The 13,550-nt window shown below is 29.2% G+C and overlaps 1 protein-coding gene across 1 annotated transcript; it reads left to right on the top strand.

Annotated features, from left to right (window-relative positions):
- The first annotated feature begins 10,030 nt into the window (after positions 1–10,030).
- LOC109804970 (secreted RxLR effector protein 161) lies at positions 10,031–10,699 on the top strand. The gene has a single exon (XM_020366898.2). The coding sequence runs from the start codon at positions 10,031–10,033 to the stop codon at positions 10,697–10,699; it is 669 nt and encodes a 222-aa protein (XP_020222487.2).
- Positions 10,700–13,550: the final 2,851 nt, after the last annotated feature.

Raw genomic sequence — 13,550 nt, 5'->3', positions numbered from 1 at the left:
GTGAAGTTGGAAATGGGCCGTTCTGCTTATGGTCAATGTGTGTTAAAAAGAAACCCAGAACGGGCCGTTCTAATTTTAGAACGAGCCGTTCTGCTTTTTGGAAACGGGCCGTTCCGATTTTAGAACTGGTCGTTCCAGTTGAAAAATTTGCCTACATTTGAAGGTTCCGGAACGAGCCGTTCCGAAATCAGTATAGGTCATTCTGGGTGCGTCAGAATGACATATAAATAGGAGCATTAGGGGTGAAAATTTTATAATTGAGTGAAATAGTAAAATCTTAGAGAGAGAGAGAGAGGGGGGGAAAGAAAGAGGGAATTCAGAGGGGGAGGTTCTGCTCAAGTTTTAGCTTCTGCTTATCCAGGTAAGGGGGAGGAGAACCTTATCTCTTTAAAATTTTATCTACTACTATGTTTATTTATGTTATTTTCTTTGTACATTTATCTAGTGAGGTGTTCCTAACCTCATTTATTTGTTTAACCTATGATTATTTTTATCTATAATAATTATTAAGGTGTTCATATTTTATATTATTTAATTATGTTATAATGATTGCCATTTTTATTTATATCATTGGTACTTTTAATATATTGTTTTTACGTAAATATATTTATTGTAAATATATTTTATAATCAATTATAATATAGTTGTGATATTTTGGACTTATTTCTTCATGTATTTATCTTCATAAATATTGTTCTATGGCCATAGAAGATAAAGTTTGAATTATTTGTAGCTGGAGGTTTGACCTTGGGGATTTAAATGAGTAAGAAATGAAGGTGAAATATCCTATTATTGGTTAAGGTGAAATATCCTTTTATTGGTTGATATTATGATGATGTTCATTTATCCTGACTAGTCACTACAAGTATAATTCAAATTTTATTGTATCATAAAAATCTAATATATGATCTGTATATATATTTATATATATACATATATATGCTTAATGTTAATTATAATTAATTCTGTATACTCTTTTGAATTATTGTATTTATTGGATATTGTTCTTAGTCCTCTCTTTTCTTTGTTTTTTTTTAAATTAAATATATTATAAAATAGATGGATCTACTTGGGATTTCAGATCATTTTGCAGTTGTTATTACCACTATCCTACTTGGAAGAGATTGGAATATGGAGACTATTTGATGGATTTATAATTTTATTTGTCAACCATATTATTTCAATTGTAAATTTCTTTTCACTATCGATGTAAATATTGTCATAAAAGTGGAAAAAAGAAATAATGTGTAAAATAGCACGTTATTCTAAATATTTTAGAACGATATGTCATGTATTAAATTTACAACATATTTTTTTTCTTTATCTTTATCTTCATTAAAATAAATATATATTGTTAATGATATAATTGCGAGAATATGTTATAAGAATATATAATTATTATTATATAAATTAGGCGTTACATTAAGGCGTTACATTAAGTGGTATCAGAGCAGGTCGATCCAATCGGCCGTGAGTTATGAGTTTACCGTGCTTGTTTGGTAGACGAAGTCTATAGTTTTTAGCGATTGAATTCAAGGAGGTTGTATGCCAAGAATTAAAATTTTGAATGTTTTGATGAAAGGTTAAAATGTGCATCTCTGTTATTTTTTTTATTTATTATTACATGATTTGAAAGGTATAAATTATTCCTAACTAGGAGGCACTGCCACCTTTACTGGAATTAATTTATATTTCCTTTATTACTTTTAAATCTTATTATATGATTTATTAAATTTGATGCTTATATATTGATTTTTTTTATGGGTTAGGTTGAATGAGGGTTTTATTTTAGTTTCTAAGTTCTTTGTGCTAAATATGTAAGTTATTTTGGTTTAGGATTGTAGGAAGAAGCTTAAATAATGATTTGGAAGTGTTTTAAGGTATTTTTTGTGGCTTTAGATGTTGATACACTATTGTTGTCTGGTGTAGGAGATGTTTTGTTGTGTCAGTACAAGTGCTATATTGACAAAATTAGATTTTTGTAGTCTTCAGGAAAGTGGTAGCCTTGGATGTTATCTTTCTAGTGGAATTGGAATCAGGTAAAACGGAGGTCTAGAACTCCAGTATAGCTACTTTGGTAATCAGAGGTATAGTTGTAAGCGCTGAATATCTTCGTTGTGGTTTTTGGAAGTTTTTTTTTTTTTAGCTAAGAAGATGATCTTTTTAGAATCTCATGTTTTCATAAGGGTTGTAGCTTATTTTCTTGGGATAGGTTGAGATCATTTAGATGAGCATAATTCTTTATGTACCATTTCATTCACAGATATTAAAGGAAGATATATGATGTATTAATGTTTTTTGGTGATTAGGCAATGCAATGATAAAAACTTATCTGGATATGATGTTTTGAGGTGTTTAAAGGTTGTTTAAGGTTGTATGATGTTATGTGACAAAAAATTGGTTCATGTACATGCTATACGTAGTAAACGGTAATTGATTCATACATGCTTAAGGATGGTATATATGAAGGTTTAAAGTAGGTATTCTAATATGATTTGATATGCATGTATGTTGATATATGGATAGATGACCTTAGGGATCAATTAATGAATATTTGTGTGTTTAGTGAGATTGACCTTAGGATGTGATATCATCATATTGGAATTGAGGGTGAAAATATATTCAAGACAGCTTTATGCCAAGCTATTTAAGTATGAATTTCTATTGTATGAAGTGAATTTTCTAGGTTTTAATTTCTAGTGGAGATATAATGTAGATCTATCTATGGTAGAAGTTGTGTTTAAGTGGGAGACACCTAAGTCAATTAGTAAGGTTAAGAGTTTTCTTGCATTAACCTAAATATAGGAGATTTATTGAGAAAATTCCTAAAATAACATTACTTTTGTTTGAATTTACCAAGAAGAGAGAGTTACCTTTATGGAATAGTAAGTATGAAAGTAGTTTTCAAACTCTTAAGGAAAAATTGACTAGTGTTAACATTATCGGACTCTAGTAAGTCTTATGTGGTATGTAGTGAGGGATTTGAAGACAGGTTTGGGTGGATTATTGATGCAAAGGTAGTAACTTGTGTTTTTAAGAATCTAGGTAATGGAAAATTCATGAGAAAAATTACCTTACCCATAACCTTGAATTAGAGATTGATTATACGTACCTAGTAAACTTATGCTTTAGTACTTGATCCTTGGAAAAGGTCATAAAAATTAAAGTAATATGGTGACAAATGCCTTAAGTAGGATGATCATTCGTCTATCATTTTTGATAATGTAAGGGTTGAATTTGATTGAGGAGATTAGAAACTTAAGCGTGATGTGTAAGCTCACCCTTTGAACATTGAATTGAGTATGTTGAAAGGATTAATAGATTAATGGAGATGATTAGAGGACCCTGGAGTTAAATCCTTTCTTAGTGAGCCAAGTGCAAAAGATTGGTACAAGTATAGATAGCTCTTTACGTTTGAAAGTTGATGGTGTTTTGAGATTCAAAGATAGAATCTATGTGTCTAGTAATCTCAAATTAAGGAAGATAATCTTAGAGGAAGGACATAAAAGTACTTTTAGTATTCATTTAGGAATTACTAAAATGTATCAGAGTGGCACAGCGGAAGCATGATGGTCTAAGGTGAAAAAAAGTAGAGGAGAAGGTTAGAGTTTCTTAAAGATTATGACTTCCAATTGAATTATCACCCCGGTAAGGCATATGTTATAGCTGACACTTTAAGTAGAAAATCTTTGAGAGTGTTTTCTTTGATGATTAAGGAATTGCATATGATTGAGGAGTTTAGGAATATGAACTTAAGGTGTAAGTTGACCTCTAAGAGTATTAAGTTGGGAGCTTTGAGAGTGACTAATAGCTTGATAAATGAGAAGGTCAGAAGGTAGATCCTTTCTTATTGAGTCAAGTAGAGAAGTTGAATCAAGGTGTGGAGAGAGTTTAGATTTGGAATGAATGGAATGTTGAGATCTAAGAATAGGTTGTACATTCCTGGTATGCCAGAGCTTAAGAGAGCAATCCTAGAAGAAGGTCATAGAAGTAGTCTTAGTATCCATCCAGGAGTCACTAAGATGTACCAAGATCTTAAAAAGATGTTTTTGGTGGCCTAAGATGAAGAAGAAAGTGGAGGAATTTATGAATGCTTGCTTAGTATGTTAGAAAGTTAAGGTAGAACACCAAAAACTTTCAAATCTAATGCAACCTTTAGACGTCCTAATTTGAAAATAAGATTCTGTATCTATGGACTTTGTTGTAGTTATGTATGATATTCTTAAGAAATTTGATCTTAATTGGTTAATGGATAGGCTTACCAAGTTTGCTCACCTTGTACTTATTAACATTAGACATTCGTTGGAGAGATTGATAGAGTTGTACATCAATAAGGTAACATAAGAATTAGAAAGCAAGATGCGAGGAGCATACCTATTTTTATTTTCAAGAAAATTTCGGGGACGAAATTTCTAAAAGGAGGGGAGAATTTTAACATCCCAAATTTTATACTTATGAAAATTATTTTTCTATAGTTATTAATTAATAAAAAAGGGTTCTTTTTATATGGAATATTTTAGAGATTTTAATAAATGATTATTATGTATTTTAAATATTTATGGGATTATTAAAGGGATTTTATAATTAAAAATAATAAAATAATATTTTGGGCTCAGAACGGGCCGTTCCCAAAAGTGGAACGGGTCGTTCCAAATTTGTAAAAAGGCCTGTGTGGGTTTTTTCAGAATGGGCCGTTCCAAAAGTGGAACGGACCATTCCAAAGTAGTAAAAGTGCCTATTTGAGTTTTTCCAGAACGGGCCGTTCTCAAAGGGAAACGGGCCGTTCCGGAATCCTAAAAATGCCTAGAAAGTGAAGTTGGAAACGAGTCGTTCTGCTTATGGTCAATGTGTGTTAAAAAGAAACCCAGAATGGACCGTTCTAATTTAAGAACGGGCCGTTCTGCTTTTTGGAAACGGGCCGTTCCAATTTTAGAACGGGCCGTTCCAGTTGAAAAATTTGCCTACATTTGAAGGTTTCGGAACGGGCCGTTCCGAATTCAGTATAAGTCATTCCGGGTGCGTCAGAATGCCTATAAATAGGAGCATCAAGGGTGAAAATTTTATAATTGAGTGAAATAGTAAAATCTTAAAGAGAGAGAAAGAAAGAGAGAGAGAGAGAGAGAGAGGGAAAGAAAGAGGGAATCCAGAGGGGGAGGTTCTGCTCAAGTTTTAGCTCCTGCTTATCCAGGTATGAGGGAGGAGAACCTTATCTCTTTAAAATTTTATCTACTACTATGTTTATTTATTTATGTTATTTTCTTTGTACATTTATCTAGTGAGGTGTCCCTGACCTCATTTATTTGTTTAACCTATGATTATTTTTATCTATAATAATTATTAAGGTGTTCATATTTTATATTATTTAATTATGTTATAATGATTTCCATTTTTATTTATATCATTGGTACTTTTAATATATTGTTTTTACGTAAATATATTTATTGTAAATATATTTTATAATCAATTATAATATAGTTGTGATATTTTGGACTTATTTCTTCATGTATTTATCTTCATAAATATTGTTCTATGATCATAGAAGATAAAGTTTGAATTATTTGTAGCTGGAGGTTTGACCTTGGGGATTTAAATGAGTAAGAAATGAAGGTGAAATATCCTATTATTGGTTAAGATAAAATATCCTTTTATTGGTTGATATTATGATGATGTTCATTTATCCTGACTAGTCACTACAAGTATAATTCAAATTTTATTGTATCATAAAAATCTAATATATGATCTGTATATATATTTATATATATACATATATATGCTTAATATTAATTATAATTAATTCTGTATACTCTTTTGAATTATTGTATTTATTGGATATTGTTCTTACTCCTCTCTTTTCTTTGTTTTTTTTTAAATTAAATATATTATAAAATAGATGGATCTACTTGGGATTTCAGATCATTTTGCAGTTGTTATTACCACTGTCCTACTTGGAAGAGATTGGAATATAGAGACTATTTGATGGATTTATAATTTTATTTGTCAACCATATTATTTGAATTGTAAATTTCTTTTCATTATCGATGTAAATATTGTCATAAAAGTGGAAAAAAGAAATAATGTGTAAAATAGCACGTTATTCTAAATATTTTAGAACGATATGTCATGTATTAAATTTACAACATATTTTTTTTCTTTATCTTTATCTTCATTAAAATAAATATATATTGTTAATGATATAATTGCGAGAATATGTTATAAGAATATATAATTATTATTATATAAATTGGGCATTACATTAAGGTGTTACATACGTGATTTCTTAGGGATGATTGGTTTTTATCATTTTTTTGTTAAAAACTACACCACTCTCATCGTTCCTCTCATCGACTTGCTTCGTCCATCTTTTACTTTTACATGTAACGATTCAACCTTATAGGCTTTTACAAAGCTTAAATCAACTATGACTACTTTACCAATATTAATACTTCCTAATTTTTCCCAGGTATTCATAATTGAAATTGATGCATTTGGTGTTGCCATAGGTGTTGTGCTATCTCAATTTGGTAATCTTATAGCTTATTTTAGCAAATATTTTTGCCCTCACATGTAGGTTGTCTCAATTTATGTTCGAGAATTGTTTGTTGTGACCTTCGCTGTAAAAAAAAATTGGAGAACGTACTTGTGAGGACATCATTTCCACATATTTACAGATCAAAAATGTTTGAAGAATTTACTCACCCAAAAGATCACCATACTGAAGCAACCTCAATGCTCCACAAAACTCCTTGGGTACACTTTTAAGATATTTTACAAACTAGGGACGTCAAACCGTGTTATTGATGTTTTATCGAGATCGAAAGACGAACCTTCTCAACCACCCATTTTGTTGGTAACCATTTCTTCACCAATTCCAGATTTGTTAAACCAACTTCGCCATTATTTCACCTTAGAAGAAAAAGGAAAAGAAAAGGTCAAACATTGTTGTCCCAAAATCCAAATTTCTAACTTCAAGATGAATTACTTTTTTTCAAAGATAAAATATACGTATCAATAGATCTCACTACAAGAAAAATGCAAATTACTAACGGATAATTTCGATGGATACAAATTCGTCGCAAAATTTGTATTTTCGACAGATTTTACCGACGGAAAAAAAAAATTGTAGGAAAAATTATATTACCAATGGGTTATTTTTGACGGATATAAATCTGTCGAAAAATTTATATTTCCGACGGATATATCCATCGGTAATTTCTGACGGATACAAATCTATCAAAAAATTTACATTTTTTACGAATACAAATCTGTTGAAAAATTTATATTTCCAATGAAAAAAAATTCATAAAAAAGTTATATTATTGATAGAACATTTCTGAAAAATTTATATTTGTCAAAAATGTAATAATTTTTAACAAAAATTGATAATCATATATTAAAAAAGATCAATAAAATTATATATATATATATATATATAGAGAGAGAGAGAGAGAGAGAGGAGGAGGAGGAATCAAATGACTCACAAAGTAACTCTTGGTAAAGTTACTCTGCTCAATAACTCATGGTGTATTTTAAATTTCATCGATCCAATTGTTAAATTAAAAGTTATTAAATTTTACTAATAATTAATATAGAAAAAATTAATTAATTTTGGAATAAATTATTTTCTAACAATATAGTTGAAAAATTAATTATTTTAAATTATTTAACTAGAATCTTATTGACAATTTACTATATGATCTTGATATTTTTGTATAACTAATATCTTATTTTAAATTTGATATAAAAATATTCTGATATAATTAGATAAGATTTTAAATTAGTATTTTATTAATGGTTGATAATTAGGAAATAAAATAAGGATAAATACATTTTTTTGAATTTTATATCTTAGATTTAAGATAAATAAATATATTAAGTTAATTAATAATTTATGTAAAATCTTAAAATTTAATTTATAAGTATATAATAAATAAAATATTTATATTATCATTATAAATTATAAAAATAATATTTTAAAATATATAAATTATTATTTAAATTTTTTTAATTTATAATAAGTAATTTAAATTGTATCATAATATTAGTTTTAAATAGAAATAAGTAGATTGTTAATTATAAAAGTAAGTATATATAAATAAAGATTGATTAAATATAATATAATTATTATTATTGGTAATATAATTATTATATATTATTATATTTTTATAACAGTTCGAACACACCAAAATGAGAGAGATCCAGAGATAGTACAAGTATGAGATTATATAGTTGAGGATGACTTATATGAATTAATTTGTACTACCTATACTGACAACATACATCTACTTTTCGGTAACTTATCTCATCAGAACTCCCTAGTTAAGTGTGTTTGACTTGGAGTAATATAGGGATAGGTGACCTTCTTGAAAGTTTCTAAAAATTTGTGCAAGTAAGGACAAAACACACTGAAGAGTTAAGTGTCATGAAATAAAACCCATGAGAGGCTAAATACGAGGGGTGTTACATTAATAAATTTATTAAAATTAAACAAAAAATTTTCGAAGAATAAATCCGTTGGAATCACATAAAGATTCTCAAACAATTTCCGACGAGTTAGATTATTTTTTGTGGATTTTTTTTTCCAACACCCATTTTTTCGACCGATGCAATCCGTCAAAAATTCTATTTTCGATGAATATTCCATTTTACCGACAGATTATGTTCATCGAAAATTTGTGTTTTTCTTATAGTGTCTTTGCAACACCTTGATTATAGAGTATCATGCATCTCCTACTAGTGGTCACTCCGAGCTCAAAGCTACCTTGGCTTGGTTAAATGCTTCTTTTTATTGGCTAGGTTTTTGTTAAGGGCACCAAAATCTTTATCATTACTTGTTTAATTTCTCAAACACACAAATATCAACCCTTAAAACCAATTGGTCTCCTTCAACCCCTTCCAACACTAGATCAAGTTTGGGATGAGCTTACTGCTGACTTCATCACACATTTGCCTTTTTCTTTTGGTCATACTGTCATATGGGTCATTTGTGATAAATTATCAAAGTATGTCCACTTAATGGGTTTGCCTACGCATTTTTTAGCATAATAACTCGTCTTTTACTTCTCCATAAAGATTTGTCGTTTGCATGGAAAACCAAAAATAATTATATCAGACAGAGACCCTTTATATGTAAGTCATTTTTGGAAAAATCTTTTTAAAGTACAGCGAACCTAATTGAAGTTGTTAACAACTTACCACCCTCAGTTCGACGACCAAACGGAGGTAGTGAATTGTTGTTTAGAAGCATATATATCGTTGTTATTTCACTGGTGGTCATCCTTGTCTCTAGCTCAGATTCCAAGTCTCCTTGCTTAAACCTTACCACAACAACAACCCTTCAAAACACTTCGTTCGTCTTCCAAGTTCAACCTCCACCTCTCCAAACTCTTTCTCCCCATTCGCACCAACTACTATATCTAATCCAATCACTCCTGACTTAACTCTTTTTCCCAACCCTTAAGCAATCAATTGGGCCCCTCAATACCCGTTCATGTTCCCAAACAATCTTCATTGTCTATTCAAACCAAACCCACCACACACCAAAGTCCACATGTCAAATTCCCAACTTTCCATCACATCATTCAAACCTTTGACCAAGCTAGCCACATTTTTCACCAAACCACGTTAATTTTCCTTACACATTCTCATCACCCCAAAAATCACCCTCCACACCACCATTAGATTTGTCAAGTCAGCAATTTAAGATATCACAACCATTCCAAACAAACACACATAGTGCTTCTCTTATGGCCCTATTTTGGACCTCGAGGACAAGGTCCTCTTTTTTCAGTAATGGTTATGGTATAAAGCCAATTATTCGAGTGCTCAATTCTCAAGTTAAAATGGATAGACCCATTAGACAAATTCAAAGGCCCAAGCACTTACATGAGTATCACACTTAAGAAACTTATCTCAATAATAATTGGTTATTTTGTATATAGTTTGTTATAATCGTTCACGTGATTTTTCTCTTTCTTCATTTTGTATTCTCTTTCTTCATTTTGTATATATATTTCCGTGTACTGTTCACGCAATGATAGAAAGATGCACAACTTTGTTATCCTTTCTCTCTTTTAGCAAATATCCCACTTCTTTTCTTCTGATATCCAATATTCATCTTTCTCAGTGCAAATACACACTGGATATACTTTTTGATTGTGGCATGCTTGCTTCTTGTCCTGTTGCTACACCCATGGATTATTCCACTCGTTTGTCTACCACCACTGGTACCCCCTTATCAGATCCTTCTGCTTATCGTAGATTGATTGGTCGCCTCATCTATCTCACCACAACACGCCCTGACATCACTCATGCAGTTCATCATCTGAGCCAATTTATTTCTGCTCCTACCACGGCTTATTCACAGGCTGCCTTTCATATTTTGCGATATTTGAAACAAGCTTCTGGCTTGGGAATTTTCTTATCTGCAACCAGCTCTCTTCAACTAAAGGCGTTCAGTGATTCAGATTGGGTTGGTTGCCTTGACTCTCGACGTTCAATCACTGGGTTCTCTGTTTATATTGGTGATTCTCTCATTTCCTGGCGTTCAAAGAAGCAACGCACTGTCTCTCGAAGTTCGTTTAAGGCTGAGTATCGCGCACTTGCTGCCACCACTTGTGAACTTCAATGGCTTGCTTATCTTCTTGCTGATCTTCGTGTTTCTCTTCAACGTCCGTCTCTTCTTTATTGTGATCATCAATAAGCTATCCAAATAGCTTCAAATCAAGTCTTCCATGAGCGTTCCAAGCATATAGACATCGATTGCCACCTTGTCCGTGAGAAAGTGCAATCTGGTTTAATCAAACTCCTTCCGATATCATCTTCTCATTAGCTTGCTGACATCTTCACTAAGGCCTTATTACCTTCCAAGTTTCATGCTTTGTGTTCCAAGCTGGGCATGCTAAACATATATTCCCAGCTTGAGGGGGGGGTCTCAACAATAATTGGTTATTTTATATATAGTTTGTTATAACCGTTCACGTGATTTTTCTCTTTCTTCATTTTATATTCTCTTTCTTCATTTTGTATATATATTTTCGTGTATTGTTCACGCAATGATAGAAAGATGCACAACTTTGTTACCCTTTCTCTCTTTTAACAAATATCCCACTGCTTTTTTTTTCCTGATAACTTATATGTTAATATTTAGTTTTTTCTTTTTTCTATTATAGATTTTCCTAAAACAACCTACTAGTCGTTGCAATAGTATCGTTGGTCCTCTATTATTTAAATTCTTGTAAGTTTTTTCAAAATATATGAATGAAATATTATGTATTATTTTCATAAGTTCTTCCATATAGAATAAATATCTTGTTGATAGTTTTATCCTAACAATGCTCTAAGAAATTAATTGAAGAGATGTACCAAAATTAATTGTTTTACTAATTTAAGTTAAAAAGTTTTGGATTAAACGAGAGATATAGCAAGTATATTCAATTTTGTTTATGCTCTTTAGTTCATTATCACATCTAGATACTTTAGTTGTTTTTTTAGGACATTGTATGATAATTAGTTTGATGCCTTTTGCTTTATCTTATGGGACACGTTTATTTATTCCGGCAATTTTCTATTATTAGTTAAAATGTATGAGGAATTGAAATTTAATCGGTGGAATAAACTCATTATATAATTAAGGAGACTTTATAAATTTTAATAAGCTTAAATGAGTAGAATGTGTTAGATAAAAACAATCATATATATATATATATATATATATATGACAATAAAGTGTTAAGATCGCATCATTTATTTATTTTGACAATACGTGTCATTTATTTTTAATTTATATTTTTAATGTAAATATGCTAATTATACTGGTAAATTCATCTCATGTAATGAAATTTTTTTGTTTTAACTTAATTAATAATTTTTAGTCTAAGTCCTAATATATATAATTATATCAAATATTTTATAAAAAAATATATCATTCGTAATATTTTTATTTATCTTGTTGTGTAAAAGATGGATTTGGTTTTATAAAAAAAAGTAGAAAATTCATTTTGTGTTGTTACTAGTATTTATTTATTTGTAGTGCATTAATTATTTCAAAATATTTAATTTTTAATATTTAAAATGGCATTCATCTATAACGATAAAAAAAAGTGATTATCTATTTTTGCTTATATAATTTTTAAAATATTTTTATTCTTTATTTATTAGCATAACGATACACTTGTTTCTTTTATTATAGTTATAGGATAACTCAATAATTTTATTTTATTAATTTAAATAAAGAATATTATTTATCAAAAATAAACTACATATTGTATAACTTTCACACCCCACGACGTTAAAAAATGAGCATGTGTGCCAACCAATTCAACACAATTCAAGAATATTTGCATTGAATCGTTGTCCTATTCTTTCTTACATTTTAACAATCGTTGTCCTTCTTAAGGGACTTTTCCATTGACCATTTAATTATGTAATATACCTTTCACGAGTGTTAATCAATCAACCAACGATTGATAGTGCCACAATTATAATTAAAATGAATACATAAATAGCTGAGAAATTAAAAATCATTACCATGTTCCACAAATAATAAAAAAAAACTTTGTCTGTATTAAAATAATATTTTATCAAAAAAAATTATATCTCATAAATATAAATTAATTTTTAATTGTTAAGTTTAATATACCTATACTTAAAAAATAAATAAATAAATAAATAACAGTTAGAGTTGGATATAGTTGCATAAATAAAATAAATTCCTACAAAAGAGAAGGAAACGTGAAGCTTGAAAAAGAAAGAAAATTAACGTCTAATTTTTATTAAAAAAAATAATAATTACCGAGTTAAGAAACACAGTCATCACCAACCATGTCAAAAAGTAAGTAGTTATTTTCTTGAGAACCTTGCATCTTCAAAATAAATATTACTTATTAAACATAATTAAAATGGAAAAATTAGAAATTAAAATGTGAATTGTGTGAGGTAAATTCAATGTTTGGCATTTAAATAAGAAAAAATAATAATTAAATTACATTGAAAATTTATTTTATGAAAACTTCTTAGTATTGACATTATGATAATAAATAAATTTTCTATTATTATTGTATTCTTACCAATTCCTATAGAAGATGAATAAATTTAAATTACTCTCTATTTTATCTCAAGATAAAAAGAGGTATTTACTTTTATGTTAATTATATTGAATTAAATTTGTTATACTTTATATTTTAATTTGTTTTATTCTCTTAGAGTTAATTATGTTTATAACGACTCATTATAGGCGTTGTACTATGTAAAATCACTGTTACTAACAATTGAAGTTAAGTTATTAGAACGTACATGATTAATGGAAGAAATATACCATATATACATATAACACGAGTATACAAATAAAACAGTCAAATTAATATAAATAGGATATATATATATATATATATATATATATATATAGTCATCTCAAAATAATCCTACATCCTAGTGCTGATCAAACACATCTATACATGGCACATTAGTAATACAACCATCAAAAGGTCACAACACCTGCCTGTATTAACTCCTCAAGCCCTAGCGCTAATCTATTCTTATACAACGTATGATCA

The sequence above is a fragment of the Cajanus cajan genome, chromosome 9 (genome assembly GCF_000230855.2).
Source record: "Cajanus cajan strain Asha chromosome 9, NIPB_CcT2T_4, whole genome shotgun sequence".
NCBI lineage: Eukaryota > Viridiplantae > Streptophyta > Magnoliopsida > Fabales > Fabaceae > Cajanus > Cajanus cajan.
Note: the sequence above shows the minus strand (reverse complement) of the source record. Positions and strands in the feature narration are given on the sequence as shown.

Coding starts and splice junctions, on each gene's coding strand:
- LOC109804970 (XM_020366898.2), top strand. CDS start 10,031: ATGATAGAAAGATGCACAACTTTGTTATCCTTTCTCTCTTTTAGCAAA.